Source organism: Chiloscyllium plagiosum, unplaced genomic scaffold (genome assembly GCF_037043375.1).
Source record: "Chiloscyllium plagiosum isolate Xiang-an unplaced genomic scaffold, Cpla_swu_hap1 HiC_scaffold_32, whole genome shotgun sequence".
Classification (NCBI taxonomy): domain Eukaryota; kingdom Metazoa; phylum Chordata; class Chondrichthyes; order Orectolobiformes; family Hemiscylliidae; genus Chiloscyllium; species Chiloscyllium plagiosum.
This window is the reverse complement of record NW_028270170.1, coordinates 16,194,255-16,215,187: the sequence shown is the minus strand read 5'-3', so window position 1 is coordinate 16,215,187 and position 20,933 is coordinate 16,194,255. Positions and strand designations below refer to the sequence as shown.

The 20,933-nt window shown below is 40.0% G+C and overlaps 1 protein-coding gene across 1 annotated transcript in view; it reads left to right on the top strand.

Annotated features, from left to right (window-relative positions):
* LOC122539848 (ras-related protein Rab-5C) overlaps positions 1–13,271 on the top strand; it is a 47,138-nt gene extending 33,867 nt beyond the window's left edge. Inside the window, exons 3-6 of the mRNA XM_043674962.2 lie at positions 3,920–4,071; positions 6,032–6,154; positions 6,304–6,397; positions 12,309–13,271. Coding sequence (XP_043530897.1) covers positions 3,920–4,071; positions 6,032–6,154; positions 6,304–6,397; positions 12,309–12,424 — 485 coding nt within the window. The 3' untranslated portion in view covers positions 12,425–13,271. The remainder of the gene's footprint in view (positions 1–3,919; positions 4,072–6,031; positions 6,155–6,303; positions 6,398–12,308) is intronic.
* The last annotated feature ends 7,662 nt before the right edge of the window (positions 13,272–20,933 follow it).

Sequence of the window (20,933 nt, the reverse complement as noted above, 5' to 3'; positions counted from 1 at the left end):
TTTATGAAGGGGAAATCATGCTTGACTAATCTCCTGGAATTTTTTGAGGATGTAATTCTGAAGATGGATGAGGGAGATCCAGTAGATGTAGTGTACCTGGACTTTCAGAAAGCTTTTGATAAAGTCCCACATAGAAGGTTAGTGAGCAAAATTAGGGTGCATGGTATTGGGGGCAAAGTACTAACTTGGACTGAAAGTTGTTTGGTTGATAGGAAACAGTGATAAACTGCTCCATTTCGGAATGGCAAGTAGTGACCAGTGGGGTACCACAGCTTTTTGCAATATATGTTAATGATATAGAAGATGGTATTAGCAATAACATTAGCAAATTTGCTGATAGTAAGCTGGATGGAAGGGTGAAATGTGTTGAGAATGTTAGATTACAGCGTGACCTGGACAAGTTAGGTGAGTGGTCAGATGCAGTTTAATGTGGATAAATGTATGGTTATCCACTTTGGCAAGAACAGGAAGGCAGATTACTGCCTAAACAGAATCAATTTAGGTAAAGGGGCAGTAGAGAGATCTCGGTGTTCTTGTACACCAGTCAATGCAGGTACAGCAGGCAGTGATGAAGGCCAGCATGCCATTAGCCTTCTAACAAGAGGGATTGAGTATAGAAGCAAAGAGGTTCTTCTGCAGCTGTACAGGGCCCTGGTGAGACCACACCTGGAGTACTGTGTGCAGTTCTGGTCTCCAAATTTGAGGAAAGACATTCTGGCTATTGAGGGAGTGCAGCGTAGGTTCACGGTCAATTCCTGCAATGGCGGGCCTACCTTACGCTGAGCGACTGGACATGTATACCTTTGAGTTTAGAAGACAGAGGGGATCTGATTGAGACATATAGATTATTAAAGGATTGGACACTCTCGAGGCAGGCAACATGTTTCCGCTGATGGCTGAGTCCCGAACCAGAGGACAGCTTAAAAATACAGGGTAGACCATTTAGGATAGATGAGGAGAAACTTCTTCACCCAGAGAGTGGTGGCTGTGTGGAATGCACTGTCCCAGAGGGCAGTGGTGGCCCAGTCTCTGGATTCATTTAAGAAAGAGTTGGATAGAGCTCTCAAGGATAGTGGTATCAAGGATTATGGAGATAAGGCAGGAACAGGATACTGATTAAGGATGATCAGCCATGATCATATTGAATGGTGGTGCAGTCTCGAAGGGCAGAATGGCCTACTCCTGCACCTATTGTTTATTGTCTTTTATTTCTTTCCCTAAACCTATGCCCTCTAGTTCTGGACTCCCCAACCCCAGGCAAAAGACTTTGCCTGTTTGCCCTATCCATGCCCCTCATGATTTTGTAAACCTGAGGTGACTCCTCAACCTCTGCTCCAGGGAGAACAGCCCCAGCCTATTCAGCCTCTCCTTATAGCTCAAAACCTGTAACCCTGGCAACATCCTTGTAAATCTTTTCTGAACCCTTTCAAGTTTCACAACATCATTTTGGTAGGAAGGAGACCAGAATTGCACGCAATATTCCGAAAGTGGCCTAATCAATATCCTGTACAGCTGCAACATGACCTCCCAACCCCTATATTCAGTACTCTGACCAATAAACGAGAGCATATCACTATCCTATCTACCTGTGACTCTACTTTCAGGGTGGTATGAACCTGCACTTGAATGTCTTTGATCAGCAATGCTCTCTTGGACCTTACCATTAAGTATATAAGTCCTGCTAAAATTTGCTTTCCCAAAATGCAGCACCTTGCATTTATCTAAATTAAACTCTATCTGCCACTTCTCAGCCCGTTGGCTCATCTAATCAAGATCCCATTGTAATCAGAGGTAACCTCCTTCACTGTCCACTACACCTCCAATTTTGGTGTTATCTGCAACTTACTAATTAGACCTCTTAAGCTCACATCCAAATTATTTATATCAATGACAGCATTACAGCTGTACTCCAGGTGGATATTCCTGGGAATACATCCAAGGAAGTTATTTGGGCAGAACTGAGAAATAAAGAAGGGGTGATCACCTTGTTGGAATTTTATTAAGACCCCCCCAGTAGTCAGAGAGAAATTGAGAAACAAATTTATAAGGAGATTTCAGTTCTTGAAGAATAATAGGATGGTTATGGTAGGGGATTTTTAACTTTCCAAACAAAGACTGGGGCTGCCATAGAGTTTAGAAGGAGAGGAATTTGGGTGTACAAGAAAATTTTATGATTTAGCATGTGGATGTACCTACTAGAGAAGGTGCAAAAAGTTTCCTGATGAAAGGCTTTTGCCCGAAACGTCTTTTTTTTCCTGCTCCTTGGATGCTGCCTGACCTGTGCTTTTCCAGCACCGCTCTAATCTTGATGAAGGTGCAAAACTCTTACGAAGTAAGAGTAGAGCTTGGATCCATAATTTAATGACTGAGTATGTATCGTGGTAACTGTTAGTCACTAGCTCAACAAAACATGCATTAACTGTCTTATTTCCTTTTTAATTGCCAACTTTGCGCTTTAGCTTTTCCTGTAAAGTTGCCAGGATTCTAGTTTGTTTGTTTTTGCCTCCCTTTTGGTGAAGATTGAGTTAATCATAATTCACAATTCTTGCTGCTTTATTTCTCTGCATGCTGTGCACACCCTAAACACGTATGAGTTGGGATGCTTTCATATGGACTATTTTCAGCTAGATTATTTCTTCAGATCCTAAGTGTCACTAACTTTAAAGCAGCATGTGCTCTTAAAGCATGCTGAGGCTCAGGTCATTGGATTTAATTCTGTAAAATCTTGTGTTATGATGCAGTAGGAGGCTTGTGCAGATGACAACACGCGGAAGAACTAAACTGAGAACTACAACGGAGAACTCAAAGTCCGATTGGTGCAGTGAGCACAAGTGACAAGTTAATGCAAAGAAGAGGAAAGGGATTCGTTTTGCAGAAAGAACTTAGAAAGGTAGTATTGTAGAGGGTAAAATTCTAAAGGGTCTGGACCTTTCAAAATGGCAGGAAAGGTAAAGAGAAGTAAGCCATATAGTATCCTCTGTTATTAATTTTGACTGCAGGAGTACAGGAGTTGGGATGTCATGTTGGAGGATTTGAGCTTCAGAGAGGTGATGCAAAACTTGTAAAAGGTGCTTGTTGGAAACCTCAGTTGGAGTACAGCGCACAGTTTTGAGTAACTGATTGGAAGGCTGTGGAAAGCATTTGAGTACAGAAACAATTTACAAGATGGCTCCAGGCATGAGAAGAACAATTTGAGGACAGATTGACCAAGTTGGACTATTTTCCCCAAAATAGCTAAGTCTGTTAGAGGATTTCAAAATCTGAGTGGGCTGAGTAGGGTAGATAGGAAGAAACTATTCCCACTTGGGAACCAAACAGGAGCAAGATTGTATGGATTTAAAGTGACCTGCAATGGTGAAGTGAGGAAAAACCTTCAGCTAGTTAGGACTTGGAATGCACTAGGAGAAAGTGAGGACTGCAGCTGCTGGAGATCAAAGCTGAAAATGTGTTGCTGGAAAAGCGCAGCAGGTCAGGCAGCATCCAAGGAGCAGGAGAATCAATGTTTCGGACATGAATTCCTGAAGAAGGGCTCATGCCCGAAACATCGATTCTCCTGCTCCTTGAATGCTGCCTGACCTGCGCTTTTCCAGCAACACATTTTCAGCTTGGAATGCACTGCCTGGAAGTGAGGTGGTGACAGGTTCAATGAAGGAATTCAAGAGCATTGGATGATTTGGATAAAATTGTGTGCAAGCATTTGGGGATCTACCAGGAGATTTGGTCTGATGCTCAATTAATGAGCCAAGAATGTACAAGGATTGGTTGGTTTGTTTTTTAAAATGGGTTTACCAAAAAATTTACCCTGCTCAGCACCAGATTTTGACCTTTATTTTAATTAGTTATGACCAGAGATGGAAAGACTATTTTTAAACTTTCCTTTTGTTGCCTGAAATTCCAATGTTTCCAATTCTGTTTTCAGCTGCCTTTCTAACACAGACAGTCTGTTTGGATGACACAACAGTTAAATTTGAGATCTGGGACACTGCTGGGCAAGAGAGATATCATAGCTTGGCACCAATGTACTACAGAGGAGCACAAGCTGCTATTGTGGTCTACGACATAACCAACACAGTAAGTAAACACCTATTGCTGCCTATTTAGTTTCCTATACCACTACCACTGAACTGCCTGTTTCTTTCTGACTCCCATTATGTATACTGAATCTTAATGTTCAACTTCAGGTATCTGATGCCAAATGCCTATTTTAGGGCTGTCTGTTCATTTTAGTATAGTTTGAAGGCTTCTGTTTGCTCCTTATCTATCATATAATGAGAATGATCAACAAAAGGACCGCTGGACCACCTGGTCTGTACCTGTACACACAACCAATTGGTGTTATGTCTGTCTCTGCAATGCTTCACATCTAACTTGATAGACAAATTGCACATGGGTGATGAATGAGTACTGAGTTATTAATTCAACCATTGTGGAATCTTAATGAGATCTTGTAACTGACTTGTCTAATTCATTTTTATTTCCTAAAATGTTCTGGTTCTGTTCTATGCACTAAACATTGAACAAATGTTCAGTTTGATGTACACCCATGCAATTAACTTGTCTGTCTCTAATTCAATTAACCAGTTTCTCAACTCACTAAAAGTCCCTAAGCACAGATGGGATTGCCATCAACTGTATTAATACTTCCTGCAAATCTGGTTTTAAAACCTACATTACATGCCTGTCTTGCTAGTCAAAATAAGCAGGTCCGGGACTGTGTTCACAAACTAGATCTGTAGACCGGCAATAATGGTTTCCTTCATTCTGAACCTATTCTAAACTTTTTAAAAATTTATTTCACTGTTATAAATTGACATGCCGAATCTAGAATAAGTTTTTGGTACTTGAGTATTAGCATTTGTGCTTGGTTCCTACTGTCTAAGCACTTTCTAGTTGTGACTAAAGCACTTGGCAATGTGTAAGTTGATGTTTTTAAGGTGTCTCATCACACTTTTTTTTATTGATCCGATTGTGATGACGTCCTACCCCCCCTTGCTTTACTGAACAAAGTGAGTGTCCAGGACCGTTTTACTTTGTACAATTTCCTCTTAATGTCAGCACCTAAGCTTGAAATGATACCAGATCCATTTGATAATTTATTCATTTATTTTCTTTTGAGACTGTATCTTTAGCAAATAGAATGCTTTAAAAAAGTTCATTTTTGTCCAATTAGTCAATTATTCAACCAACTTTGTCCACCAAAACTTCATGTAATGAGTAATTAAGGAGACATAGAACATTGAAGAATACAGCGCAGTACATGCCCTTCGGCCCTCGATGTTGCGCCGATCCAAGCCCACCTAACCTACACTAGCCCACTATCCTCCATGTGCCTATCCAATGCCTGCTTAAATGCCCATAATGAAGGAGAGTCTACCACTGCTACTGGCAGGGCATTCCATGAACTACCAACTCGCTGAGTAAAGAACCTACCCCTAACATCTCTCCCATACCTACCACCCCTTAATTTAAAGCTATGCCCCCTTGTAATAGCTGACTCCATACGTGGAAAAAGGTTCTCATGGTCAACCCTATCTAAACCCCTAATCATCTTTGCACCTCTATCAAGTCACCCCTAAACCTTCTTTTTCTCCAATGAAAACAGCCCCAAGTGCCTCAGCCTTTCCTCATACGATCTTCCTACCATACCAGGCAACATCCTGGTAAACCTCCTCTGCACCCGTTCCAGTGCCTCCACATCCTTCCTATAGTATGGTGACCAAAACTGCACACAATACTCCAGATGCGGCCGCACCAGAGTCATATACAACTGCAACATGACCTCAGGACTCCGGAACTCTATTCCTCTACCAATAAAAGCCAGTACCTTAGCCGATAGCTTACCTCTCCCTAAAGGAAGGGGTTGGTAGCTGGTGTGGTTTGTGGGTTTTTAAGATATTGTACTAAAGACCAGTCTGACTGCCAGTACTACACCACTTGCTCACAAGTTAGTGAGTGGTATGTGCTGGACATTTGGTTGGAATTTGTTTAACTGCAATTCTCCAATAGTAAATCTAATGTTTTAAATTTAAAGGACACCTTTGCACGAGCCAAGAACTGGGTAAAAGAACTGCAGAGACAAGCTAGTCCAAACATAGTGATTGCATTAGCTGGTAACAAGGCTGACCTTGCAAATAAGAGAGCTGTGGAATTTCAAGTAAGTAATTGTACAAGATTGCTAATCATTTGTGCTCTTCAGTTCCTTTTTTCCCAATAGTATAAAATGTTGTTCTTGCAGCCCTCTTTATCTAGATGAGTGGGTCATTTGAGTGCTGTTGTTTAAAATTCTGGCTTTTTTTTTTGCAGGAAGCGCAAGCATATGCAGAAGACAACAGCTTGCTGTTCATGGAGACATCAGCAAAGACTGCAATGAATGTGAATGAAATATTTATGGCCATAGGTATGTGCATGCTCTTTGATTCTAGCACAAACAGATGTTCTGTCTTAAATACGTTCTGATCCCTTTTATTTCTGTATTAGTTGTATGTATGCTGTCTTCTCTGAAACAGCTTGCTTCAAATTTTTATTTTAGCTCTTTTGTATCAATCAACAAATGCAACTTTGTACATATAATATTCAAGATAGCAAGTGTGACTGTTATATACACTGGTTTTACTTGTCCTTTATACATTTCAAACTTGCATTTAAAAGTAGATCTTTGGATGGTGTTATGAGGTAATGGTTCTGAAGGGGCCACTGACATTAACTCCGCACACTCTACTTATCTTTTTGCAATCTGAGTGGTCTTTTCTCGCTTTCGGAGCTGACATCATCTCTACCAGCTGCCTCAGACCCTTGTAATTAAACCAGACCAAGTTCAGTTGTACTTATTGCCATCTTTTCAGGAAGTGCTTTTTTAAGAAAACAATGTAAAATGAAGAGAAACCATGTAAAGCAATGCTAAGACTATTACCGTGAAACAGACTTTAAAAAGCAGTGAGCTAGTAGAGAACAGCTAGATACAATTTAGTGTTTCAAATTATTTGGGGGACCCTGTAGAACATTTTCATTGTCAATTTAAAACTACAGTGAATGCAAGCTTAATGAGATTTAAAAACTATTAAATTATTTTAAATAGTTGTAAGAATCAGCACTTTGAGGAGAAATTAAAAAACTGCTTCCAAGTCTTCTGTCAGAGGGACCAGACAGAACCCAAGAATGGATTTAATGGAGGTGACTCTTCTTAAGAGCACTGTCCCAATCAAACTCGAGAGATAGCACACAGATACAGCAAAGATTACACATGCAGTAGTATAGCACAGGAAAAACTGATGATCCAGGGCTCATAGCACCTGTTTTTTCATGGGTATCCAATTGAATTTTAGCTTTCAGTGCCAAGGTCCCTTCTCTAATCAAAGCAGTTTTAGTGCTAGTGAAGCAAAGCTGTAGCTTACTCAGACTAAAGGCATGCACAATAACACATGTGGGCGGCACGGTGGCACAGTGGTTAGCACTGCTGCCTCACAGCGCCAGAGACCCGGGTTCAATTCCCGACTCAGGCGACTGACTGTGTGGAGTTTGCACGTTCTCCCCGTGTCTGCGTGGGTTTCCTCCGGGTGCTCCGGTTTCCTCCCACAGTCCAAAGATGTGCAGGTCAGGTGAATTGGCCATGCTAAATTGCCCATAGTGTTAGGTAAAGGGGTAAATGTAGGGGAATGGGTGGGTTGCGCTTCGGAGGGTCGGTGTGGACTTGTTGGGCCGAAAGGCCTGTTTCCACACTAAGTAATCTAAATCTAAACATAAGAATGCTGCAAGTTACATTCTTGCTCAAGGGAGTCTAAGATAGTTGGAAATTCATATGTCACTAACACCATTTGTACCAGTTGGCTTATTTGGGCCTCTACCTCTGGGCAAGAGATTCCACATGTTTCAAGAGAACCACTGATATAAAGCAGACAATTGCCAGCACGCTGGCCCATCAGTGAGCCGTGATTGACCAACCAGCGGATTTCATTGAGCCTCTTAAACTAAGACACATCCAAAGAGAATCTATTGTGATTATGTAGAAAGGCTTAAATTGTTGTAAAGGTCTGACAAACTAGGCCTGCAAGTCAGGAGTTGCTGAACTAAATTTGATAAGAACAAGTGACAGGATCTGGCGACTAATTGCCAGTCTTGTTGAACACTGGCCAGGAAGAATGTCCAAGTTGACTAAGAAGGTGCACCTTGAGCACCAACAGTATTTAGGATCTTGTGCAATTGACTACTATATAAACAGGAGGCTGGTTACTTCAGCTTCCTGTTAGAAAGCTGTATAGGAAAGGATGCACAGAGGACACTTGACATTGGGTGTACAGGCAGGACTAAGTCAACAGTATGATAACCAGAAATTTCCAAAGGGATTGAAAATGCTGTAACTCATTGTGAAATCTGCAGTTGTACATTGTGATGTATGGAAAGCAACCCAAGACACATCTGTCCAGTGACCTTGCCATTTAGTAAGCCCCAGGTCCTGGCAGATGTTCTGGCCATGACTTCAGATCCTACATGGCAGTTGGTGGAATTTAATTGAATTTGATTTGAAATGTAAAGCTGGTCTCTAATAGTGACCATGAAATTATCAGCGATTGTCATGCAAACCCATCTGGCTCACATGTCCTTGAAGAAAGAAAATTTGCCATTCTAGTCTGGCCTTTGTGGCTCCAGTAGCATAGTTGACTCTTAACTGCCCTCTGAACTGGTAAACACAATTATGTACGTAGATATATGATGGATTTGGGTACTGGTAGTGAAGGCTGGAGGATGTTCTCTATGCTAATGAGTCTTATGGGGTTAATGTTCACTTTGGATTGGCTTCACCCATTCTGTCCCTGTCTGACTGTTTGGAGATCAGAATTTCTGCTGTAGCCTTCAGAGGGGGCAGATGTCTCTGTACCATTTCCCTAAAGTCATAGCCAATAACACCATTAGGCAAAATTACTATCATGCAATAAACCTTGTCATCTAAAGCATGTCTCTTCTGTTGATACTCTGGTGATAGAGGATACATCACCATTCCTAAATAGGCAAAAGATAAGAGGAATAGTGGTAGCAAACCATCTTAGACAGTCAAATTGGTAGAGGTGGTAAATGCCACAAGGTATTTGAAGTGGGGTCATCTGGAGAACATTCCACAGGTGGACACCCTGCAAAAGTTTCTTCCCCTCTGAAGTTGCATCAGCCTGTTAACAGAACTGTTACTATCCTTTTGTAGAACTACTGAATCACCTCTCTAAGTGTAGATATTAAATATTTAATGGCCAAATCATACATTTATGTTAAACCATTAAAATCTGTTCCAGAGAGGCCCTGACTACAATCGGGTGAACTGTGAAACCAAGTGATTTTATCTTAGTGTGCTGACATTTTTTGCTTGTGATTAAAGATTTAAGATGCACAAAGCTTATGTTCTCTCCCAATCTGGAAGTGATGGGTTTTTAATTCTCTTGCTGATTTTAGAATCTATAGTTTTATCTAATAAGTGCTTTAGCCAATGAAATGCTAAATTTGAAAAATACAAATTGCTTGTCATTTGAGAATGAATTGTAGGCATTCTTTCCAGTTTTGTTAGGCATGGTTTAGTTGGTAGTACTCTTTCCTTTGAGGCAGAAATGGACTCTGTTCTTGAGAATTGAGCTCAGAGCAGAGCAAAATCCGTTCCCCTACAGTACGAAGTCACTGCTCTGTTGACTGAACAGCTATCTTTCAGGTGAGGCTGTAAACCAAGAAGCCCGTGTACCCTTTTTGTTTTTGAGGTAAACATTTCCTGGAGTTATTTTTAAGCTGTTATCTCCAGTGGTGGATATTTATCTTTGAACCTCCCTCAAATCCAGATTACCTGCTTTACATCATAGTGTTGTTTGTGGGAGCCACTCTGTAAATGACTGCTTTTTTTGACCTGTTGCAAGGAGGGTGGATTTTATAAACAGGGAAGTCTTGTTACAACTGTACAGGAGTGTTGATAAGATCATGCCTTGAGTTACTCTATACAGTTTGAGGTTCTAGTATTTACAAAAGGATATACTGACTTTGGAAGCATTCCAAAAGAAATTGATTGGGCGGATTCCTGCGATTGATGGCTAAACAACCTTTATTAGAATTTAGTGATTTTGTTGAAACAAAGTCCTGAGGGTGCTTGACAGGGTTGATGTTGGGAAAATATTTCTACTTGGGGATCACTGACTAGGAGACATTCTTGCAACTCAGTTTAAAATGAATTTCTCCTCCCAGTGCATAGTCAATGTGGAATTTTCTATCTCAAGCTCTGGAGGCTCCATCACCAAAGTCTGAGAGAGATTTTTGAAATATTGTGGCGATGAGGGCTCATGACTGTCAAGGGTGGGGCATGCTTGAGGGGCTGGATGATTTCCTTTGACCCTCTTGTATCCTTCCCTCGTCTATAGCAGTAACTGCACTTCAAAAGTACTCCCTTGACTGTGTAAGTACTTTGGTATCTTTTTGTGGTCACGAAATAATGGGTTTTAGAGATGTGCTTTGTTTCATTTGTTTCTGCAAGTGTTTTGAATTATTTCTATGCAAATAGATTTTAGATTTGTTGTTAAATAAAAATTAAATGGCTTTTTCATTCATCATACTAGCACCATCTCAAAACACTGACTGTAATGCAAGATCTTACTGCAACAAAGTTCATCTTTATCTCTTGTTCTTCCTATGCACTTCCTCCAGTCGCTGCGTGACATCAACCAGAGTCTCTCAAACAGGCTCTGGGGTCTCCGTTATGGGTCATTACCACTGTCTGAGCCTGGGGATGTGTGGGTTCCATACCTCCTGTTCCCCATTTGACATTCCTCCAGGTGCTGCCACTGTCCATCCCTTTTGTCAATGCTTCCATTCAAGAGCCTGGGTCTAGCTGCAGACCTGGGGCCTTGGTTTAGCCTGCAAGTGTGGCCCAGGAGAGTCAGTCCGCAACCTGCTCCTCACTCGCTGAGTGACCCTGGGCTGGGTCGAACTGTGCCTCATCCTGGCCTTCATGCTGTTAAAATTATCCGTAAACATATAGTTGTCAGTCTATCTTAGTGTCATTTTGGTTTCCAACAAAGCCACTGGAATTGAACTTAGTCATTTGCTCTTGACTCCAGTCTCTCTCTGCTATTGCCTTGCCAATATCTGTTGTTGGTGTCCTCTATCTTTTGATTAATGCTGACACTTGCTGCTTCTCCAACCCACTTGCTGTTCTTTTTTTTTTTACCTCTTCCTCTGCCAAGAATGTAGTTTGGTTGCAGAGTAGTAACCTGGTATAGGCAGAGTGATGAATTGAAATAACCATGATGTACTTAAAAACCAATTAGGTATTGGGTTAATTTGAAATTTAAGGGTTATTGTTTTGTTCATTTTGGATGTTTTTTTGTCCAGAATTATCAAGTGAATAGAATTCCCACCTATTCAAGCGTGCAGAATGAATGCTCCCTACAAGTAGGATTTTCTGAACATGGCCTTCAGAACCCAAATCTTTAATCCAAGCAATGTTCATTCCACTTGGCCTCTGTTACTCTGTTTTAAAACCGCCCATAATTTCTGACTCTTCCTCAGCTGGTGCGATCAGACAATGAACATTCAATCAAAATAATTCACCTCAAAGATTTTTTGTGAATAGACCAGCTGAGGCTCTTCCTCAAACTGCATCCTTTGCTAGGACATAATACCCTCCACAAGCATGTAAAATTGGCAAGTCTTCATAATGCCAAGGAAACGATTTGGCATGTTTTTCAGAATGTAAAACTAAGTTTGTGTTTTTGATCTATTCCATGAGCGAATAGTGTTTCCTTTTTAAGGGATCGGAGTAAATCTTTTGCTGCATCTACACCATGACATCTTTGACCTTTAGTTGAATCTTCACATTTTCCACCTTACTCCTGTCCCCTCAGCCAAGCTTCTGATGTTTCCTGCTGTTTATAATCAACACTGTCCACAGTTGACTACAGGGCGTCATTGTTTAAAAAGTGGGCAAGGGACATTTTACGATAAAGGGATTATTGCAACTAATGTCGTGGGGAGACATTAAGAATATTGGAAGTTCTAAGTACCTCCTATACTGGTCTAACTTTATAGAGGGCCAGTGAGGCTTTCATACATTCGAGGACAATAACAAAAATCCTAGAGCCATGAGTCTACCTTATGTTCTGAAAGTCTGAGATCACTCTGTTGGCCTTTGATTCCTCCCTGAGCTAGCATTCCAGCTTGCCAGTAACTGGCAATAACTAACAAAGTTCATCTAAAAATTTGTATTTCTTAAATTGTTGTGCACAATCTATTTTTGTGACTAAATATAGAGTTCTGCAATAATGACTGTCTGTCTTTAAAACGCTTTACAGCTAAAAAGCTGCCGAAGAATGAACCTCAGAATGCAGGTGGAACCTCAGGCCGAACCAGGGGCGTGGACCTCCAGGAGACCAGTCCGCAGAGTCGGAGCCAGTGCTGCAGTAATTAAACTGGCAACTGGCAGGTCTCTTCACAGAATCCCGACCGGAATCCCCTTTACCACTCGCACTTACCGCAAGAGCGGCTGTAGGTCGCATTGATTCTTCGCACCACTCCAATCAGATGGGAGGAAATTCGCAACACTTTCCATATAAAAAATTTTAAGTCTTAAATCACTTTTTAATATGAACCTTTTGCTCTTCCCTTCTAATTCCGGTGGCGGACGCATGTACCAGTTATTTTGACCCAACTTTTTCTGGGCGATTCCTTCATTTTCAGACTCTGCAATCTTGTATAATATTCTGGAGAGAAAAGATTTAAAAAAAATAGATTAGGTGTCTTTTTGTGAAACATCTTCCTAAAGAACTACTCATATAGTACACAAACCATCCAATAAATGTAACAAATATTAATTTAACATGGGAATCAGCGGTTAAATGCTCGTGGTTCTGACCAAATCTCAATTATGAATTTTGAAAAGGATTTCTGTATTTGTAATGTAAGTTTTCTTTACCATGTACTCAATCAGTAGACCATTATGTCCATACAGCACCTTCCAATATGCCTATTTTGCTCTTCCTCTTTGTGTTCAGAAAGCATGGAGTTTTCCTTTGGTTTTTAGTGTAATGCACTATTCTGTTCAGATGTTTTCAATAACTTGTAAATTTTGATGTCCTTGAAAGTGATGTGATGTCACTAATGTCGGTAATTACAATCTTACACTGCTCTGATTTGTGGAGCTTGTTCAGTCTGCTATGACTGTTGGCAGTGAAAGACCGAGCTTGCGTGTGTGAGGAGCACTAGTCTGTATTACAAAAAAAAATCTGTAATTTGACAAATAAAAATAGCGGGAGGTATCAATTAATTCCAGTTTGTATTTGTTCTGTAAGGGTAAGAGTGTATACAGCGTTTTAATTACCGACCCCCTTAGTGTTGCATTACACAAGTGGCAATTAACCAACAGTATCTTTTATGTATTGAAGTATTAATTTGACAACTTTACAAATGCGTATGGTGGAACTAATTCTTATAACAATTTGATATAAAGTATGCTTCAAGTACAGTATTGCACACTGGAAATGTTAATAGCATCTTCAGATGTTGCTGCCAGCTAGCTTGAGATAAAATGCCTAATGTGACAAGTTTTAGAATGTAAAAGGGTGAGAATGATTTGATTTTTCTTTTAAAAAACTGGTAGTGATAATGAAATTTCATTGTTTTCCACGTGTGATTTCATTTTCACTAACTTCTAAGTACAATGCAGGATTCATTCAGTGACTGGTACCTTGCAATAATAATTGCAACATAATTTCAATCTGTAGTTTTCATCACTGTATCCTACTGGTATCAAATGTGGACCTGTACACACTACTGTGCAACAGCCTTTTAACATTCTGGAACTAAGGCACGTTTTGATAGCTGAGCACTAGTGGTTTAGCAGCCCACAAATTAGTGCTGATTTAATTCTAATAAACTTATCAACTTCAAAAAAAAAAATGGCTGTATCTATTTTCCTTTTGGTAATGTGAACTTGAAACAAACAAAACCATCACAATTCAGTGAGGTGCTGTGGTTTCCTGAATGTAACCAATGTTGCGGTGATGAAATGTATGAAGAATGCTAACCTGAGAGCTCTGAACTGCTCACATATTGGGTTTTTTTGGTTACTTTTCAGACCAAGACTTTGGAGAGGTTTAAGAAATCTGCAACATCTGTTTTGGTCAGATCAGTTTTTTAACCCAGCATTGGTGACATGAACTCAATTCCAGGTTTCGTGGGCAACACTAAGCTCAGCTATAATGATTCAATACTATAAATCTATGTACCTCCCTTTTCCGCCCCTCTGTCCTGTAAATTGTCTGTGGTTTTCATAAATGAATGGGACCCTTGGAAAGTAAAATGGCATATTACTAAATTATTATTTGACCAGTAAACAAAGTCAATGGCTGGTATCTACTGACATTCCTAGCAAGTTGGACAAAAAGGTCTGTTTCTGTGCTGTAAAACTCTCAACTGCATTTTTACTCTTTCCCAAACACGCACTGACCACAAGAGGAGTTGAACTTTAGAAATGGAGCATTTTAGAACACACAAACCTACTGAAAAAGTAGACAATGACAGTAGTTCTTTAATTAATGTTCTGACATGTCACCAGATACCAATTCATGTAGAGCCCCTCATAGCTCCTCAACTCTTAAACTATGATTAAAACTGTTATTTTGCTTTACAGAATTAGGCTTGAGTTGAGCAATAAGAGCTAATTTAAACTCTCCGTGGTGCTTTAGTTCAGGGAGTTTGACTGCAAGGTATTTACAGATGGAAAAGACAATACAACCCTTTTTCTCAACCAGAAGACCTCTTATTTTCCTCATTGCATTGTCCGAACATTAACTTTTTTCCTGGGCTTCAACTTCATCTGAACTGGAAGTACACTCTATTTATAGGTCACTTTGTGAACAACCTCTCAGAGCACTTCTAAATATCTTCCTTTAACAGATTTAAATATCTAATCCCTGGTTCAATATTTTCAATTCAATTTGGATTAATTTTCTGGATTTACTTAAGCATCAGGGTTAGCAGATCATTTGAAATGAAATTTTGCAGCTCCAGAAGTCCCAAGATGCTTTATAATCAATGAGCTGACGTTTTACAAAAAGCTAATTTTGTACACTGCAAACTTTAAACAACAACATTTTGATTTGAAATAGTCAGGATACCAATGATGACTTGACTGCAAGATGTCTCAAAACACCTAAAAGTATTTCGACTGTTGTCCCTATTTTATAAAGTATGACTATTTTGCATGTGCACAATTCCCTCAAACAGCAATGTCAGAACAGCAAGACAAGATGTTGTGATGACTGCACGAATGTTGGCATGAGCTTAAGGGAAATCTCCCCACCCCTCTAAATAGTGTCATGGATTTTTTTTAACCTAACCAAGCAGGAGTTTTGATTTTGCACCATCCGAAGGACAGTTCCTCTGGTGCAGCACTTCCCCTCTACTACCCTCTACTAAGGTTTTTTTTTGTCCACTCTGTTCTGGAGTAGAATTTGAGCCCTGTGATCCAATCAATTCTATTATCCACTGCACCATATCAGACTCCTCTACATATGCACCTCTTATCTCCAAGATAACTGGTTACTTTCTTTTGAAGAGTGAAAAATCTAGGGTTATCTAATCCTTCTAAATGGAAAAAACATTAAGCAGGCATCAACTTTGTGCAGAAGTAGAAAAAGAAACAATCTCCAAAGCTTGGCTTAACTGAGATTGGTTTGAAGGAATTAAAACAAACCAGATGTTAGAAATCTAGAAGGAAATAAAACAACACTGGAAATTCAGTATAATATTTGGGTAAAGTAAGTGTTCAACTGACTTTTGCACGTCACCAAATTGCTTCTCTGATATTACTGAGTATTTTGAATATTTCCATTTTTTAATATTGATACATTTGACCAGAGGGCAGTACAATTTGATTGTAACATCTGACTTCTATAATACTTCATTTTGTTTGAACATATTTGAGCAATGGCTCAATGTTGAGTTCCAAGGCTCTTACGTCAACTATCTTTTGCTGTTTCAACACCCTCCTTGGATTGTTGTCCAATTCCTTTTCATACAAAATTTTACCCTTGCCTTAAATTTCAGGTGCCTTTTTCTGTCAAGTTTTGTATTTTCTTGGTTTTGCAAAGAGTTGAGTCATAGGACTTGAGATTTTTTGGAAATGGGGCAAGGTCATCAAGAAATTTGTAAACGGAAGTTTTTAAAGTTGATATTGCTAGTTGGAAGCCAGTCCGAATCAACAGACAGGTATGTGGAATGGGTATGCAGGGGTTATGGACAGGTAATGGGGCTAGTTTAAGTTATGAAAACTAGGCAACAAAGCAGCCAAAGGACCTGTTTTCATGCTTTGGACCCCCCCCCCCCAAAACCAACCCCTCAAAAAAAAAAGCAAGCAGGATTGATGGGGTAAGTAGGTCTTGGTGCAATTTTAAAAAAAGGGCACTGTGGTTTTGAAAGTCCCTCTGGTTTATGGAGGGTAGAAAGTTCGGTGTATTGGAATATATTGGACAATTTTTAGGGCTATTTTCCCCTGGGAAAGGAATGTTGAGAGGAAATAGAAGTGCTGTCTAGATATGATTTTAAAGAATAGGCAGGGGATGGATCTGCCCTGCTAGTGTCATGGAAGCCGACTCCATCAAGGCAATCAGAAGAGAATTGGGCTCTTATGTGAAAAGGAAGTTTGTGCAGGAGTGTGGCGAAAAGCAGGGGAATGGCCCTATGAGATGTCATATGGGGAACCAATACAGGCATGATGGGTTTAATGGCCTCCTATACTGTAAAAATTCTGCAAGTTGCCTTCTACAATTTGAAGAGAAAGGAGCAGCACCTGTTGTTAAATCAGGGCTATTGAAACTAGCAAGCAAGTGTGGAGAACTACTCAAATTGAGTGTTATTCAATCATCGTTTGAATTGCTTTTTAATCATTTTGCATAATTTGAGAAATTTTAAAGTAGAGTCGCTGTCATTTGTGGGGTGAAAATGTTTGTGTTTTGCATCTCAGCTGTTGAAACTAGTAAACTAGATTTGTGGAAATTAAACCAAGCGATAAGGCACAAAATGAAGGTGGTAGGGTTCAGAATTCATTGTATTAAAATAGCAATACTTTTCCAGAATTCAGGCAAGGATTAATTTGTGAGTTTGAAACTTGGAAGCAGAGGGACAAGATTTTCACTTCAGCTTGCAGCTGCAGTTTCTAAGTGATTTGGTCTGTTACCTTTCCTGCCAATCTATACTATAGGCCTTAAGCTCTGATGTTCCAGGGAAATTAGCCTGAGGGGTAACTTTAGAGGTTTATAAAACCATGAGGGGCATGGATAGGGTGAAGAGCCAAGGTGTTTTCTCCAGGATGGGGGAGTCCAAAGCTAGAGGGCATAGGTTTGAGGTGAGGGGAGAAAGATTTAAAAAGGATCTGAGGAGCAACACTTTTTCCCCCAGAGGGTGGTGCATGTATGGAACAAGCTACCTGAGGAAGTGGCGGAGGCTGGTAAGATTACAACATTTCAAAGGCATCTGGATGGGCATGCAAATAGGAAAAGTTTAGAGGGATATGGGCCGAATGCTGGCAAATGGTACTAGATAGTTTAGAATAGCTGGTCAGCATAGGCGAGTTAGGCCAAAGGGTCTGTTTTCCTGCTGTCAAACTGACTCTAATTCTAGCTAAACATTTTACTAAAGGAGTGTAATTGAAACAGTTGCAAAAATGCTGCCACTAATTATTGCAGATGCATTTTAGAATGTAGCTTCGTTGTGCAGAATCGATCTTTAAGAGACTATGACATACGTCAATCATTCATTAGAAGTGCTATTTTAAATCCGTATAAAATTTGCTATATGTTAGCAAAGAATGCCGAAAGAGAGATTTTGTAATTTAATGTGAAAAAAGAAAATGACACTATTGGGATCCCTTTATAGTTGCAACTTATTGTAGGGTGTACATGGAGATTAATTTTCTTTGAATTGCCAGCATTCTCATGTTGTAGCTTGTATTTTCAGCCCAGAATATGCTGCTTACAAGTAGTAAAGGTCAAGAGGGAGCTGGGGTACGTTGGTTGAATACATCTAAAAATGTTCTTAATGGGTCAGGTATGTCCCATTTTGGGATGCTTTGTTTTGAGCTTTTAATTCTATTCACTTAGTATGGATTGGATTATTTGATTGCTTGAATTACTGTTTTGGCAAGAGGTATGTTTCATCCTTCTAACATGATGGGAAATACCCAACGTTGAGCAAGGAGATGTTCCAACAGGCTTACTAACTGGACCAGTGTTTCAGAGGCCTTGGATACTGCAGAGACATGAATCCAAAACCAGCCCTGCCTGCTGTGGAAATTTAATTTCAGAATAAAATGTGAGTCTCCTGAATAATATTATTGTGAGAACTCTTCTGATTTCACTAATGCCTTTCAGCAGAAGAAAATCTGTGGTCCTGATCCAGCTGTCACTTCAGATACACAATGTGCTTGATGCTTTCTGCCCTCAAGTGCCCAAGCAAGCACTTGGTCCAGGTGGCTAAGGGATGGGTAGATGCTCATACCAAGAGCATGTTGTTTTGAGATACAAAAAGGTTTTTATAAGAAAGAGGTTGTATTTATGCAGTTCTTCATCCACTCGACTGTGAAAGCCAACTAAAATGACAAGAGACCAAGCAGAATACCTGTAACTAGATGATGTCAGCTTCAGGGGAGGGTAGCTTTATTGTTAATGCAAGTACCATCAAAGATTTGATGAACTAATTTGAGTTTGCCAATGACACTCTCAACCTGCAATCTCTGATCCAGCTGCAGTGCACAAGTCGATGAAAAAGCAATTGGAGAAACACCAGTGTTCAGATTTTTCAAATCAGCATGTTCAGAAATATTATGATACATACCTTTGGAGAAGATGGGAATTAAACCCAGAGATCAGGACGTAACCACAGCACCACAACAGCCTCTCTGTTTCAACGTTCCTACTCAGGCCCTAAACATGTGGAGAGAGGTCAATGATGGATATCCACTGGCTATCCCAAAGCTCTTCATAGTCTATTACTATCTGAAGTATAGTTGTAAAAGTGAACAGTCAGCATGGTCTCATAGTGAACTCCTGTCGATAAAGGTGTTCATTTTGATTTTATGCAAGAGTATTGGCCATGGGACTAGCAGATGTTTTTTGCTTAAAATTGATTTGTGGTCTTTGTTTGAATAGACAGGCTACAGTTTAACATGGCATCAAAGTCATCACCATTTGACAATGCTGAACTCCTGCTATGGCACTGACATGTCATTCTAAATTGTTTATGTAATAAATTATGACAATGAAGCATTAATCCATGACCACAATACTTGATTCCGCAGTAAGTCCATTGTGTAAACTTTTCATGTTATCAATATGTCGTCTTTGTACTTTCACCATTGGTACTTGACAGTACTCGACTAAGCAGACATCTTGATTATATCTTCTGACCCCAGCTGCCTTTTACTGAGGGGGTGGGAGGAGAAATACCTCAACAATGACATGAATGTTTGAGATTACCTCCGTAACCGCAGCTGATAACTTACAAACACTGTAACATTTCCTCATCATATTTGCAGAAGTTAAACCCTTGAGTGATTTTGTGATGTTTCTTTTGACAAAATAACAAGTAGTGATGCTATGATGCCTTTGATTTCTAAATATTTAAGGCCAATGCATCCTTTGAAAACTTACTAGCTTCTACCATTTCTGATTGCCCAGGAAGTCTACTTGTCAGCTGTTGAGGTTTTATGTCCCTATAGTTTCTACCATTTTAGCTGCTGTGATAACAATGTACGTGATATTGTCTGTGCCAAGGTTTAAAATCTTCCAGCATTGGAAACTGCATGAGAAGTGGGGTGGGGACATATGGCTTGAATGAAATGAAGTGTTGGTTTTAGAGTGCCAAGTTTCTGCACCAACCCTAGGACATTAAGATTAAGTGATAAAATGTTGTATCTGTGCTCAAACTTCCATTAAGGTTAAAATGCAGATGTATCTTTCAAAAACCTACATTAAAGGTGTATTATGCACTTTGAAGTCTGAAGTGCTTTTAATTTCCAGAACAGTTTGCCTCACTAGATCCATTCCTAAGATAAATCAAGTTAGTTCTCCACCAATATAGGGAAATATTATCTTGAATTTAATAGCCTCCTGCAAGATTTAGAAAGCTAACAGTACACTTGGCACAGATGTGAATATGGTACATGGGCGTCACTGTTAGTTTGGGAAACTTGGTGTGCGATGTGCTTTTGAATTAATTCTATCATATAATAAAGCAGGATAAGATGTTGATGCCAGCTGTGAACCAGACGATAGAATTCTTCCAAGAAACATCATAAATGTTACAGTGCAGGAGAATGACATTTTACATCTTATCTGCATCAGATCTCCAGATGAGCATCATGACTTGGTGCCATTGTCCTGTCTTTTCCCCATATCTTTGCATGTTTTACATAAATAATTGGCATAGCCTTTTGAATGCCTCAACTCACCTGCTGTCATCAAATTTTCATACAGTGCATTTCAGACCCAGCCCACTCTCTTGAATTAGATCCCTTATTTTGTATTCTCTCCATGTACTTCCTACCAAAATGCATCACCTCGCACAGAGTCATAGAGATGTACAGCACGGAAACAGACCCTCTGGTCCAACTAGTCCGTGCCGACCAGATATCCCAACCTAAACTAGTGCCATTGGCCAGCACTTGGTCCATATCCCTCCAAACCCTTCCTATTCATACACCCTATCCAGATGCCTTTTAAATGTTAAAATTGTACCAGCCTCCACCACTTCCTCTGGCAGCTCATTCCATACATGCACCACCTTCTGCGTAAAAAAGCTACCCCTTAGGTCCCTTTTATATCTTTCCCTTCTCACCCTAAAGCTATGCCATCTAGTTCTAGACTCTCACACCCCCGGGAAAAGACTTAGTCTATTTATCCTATCCATGCCCCTCATAATTT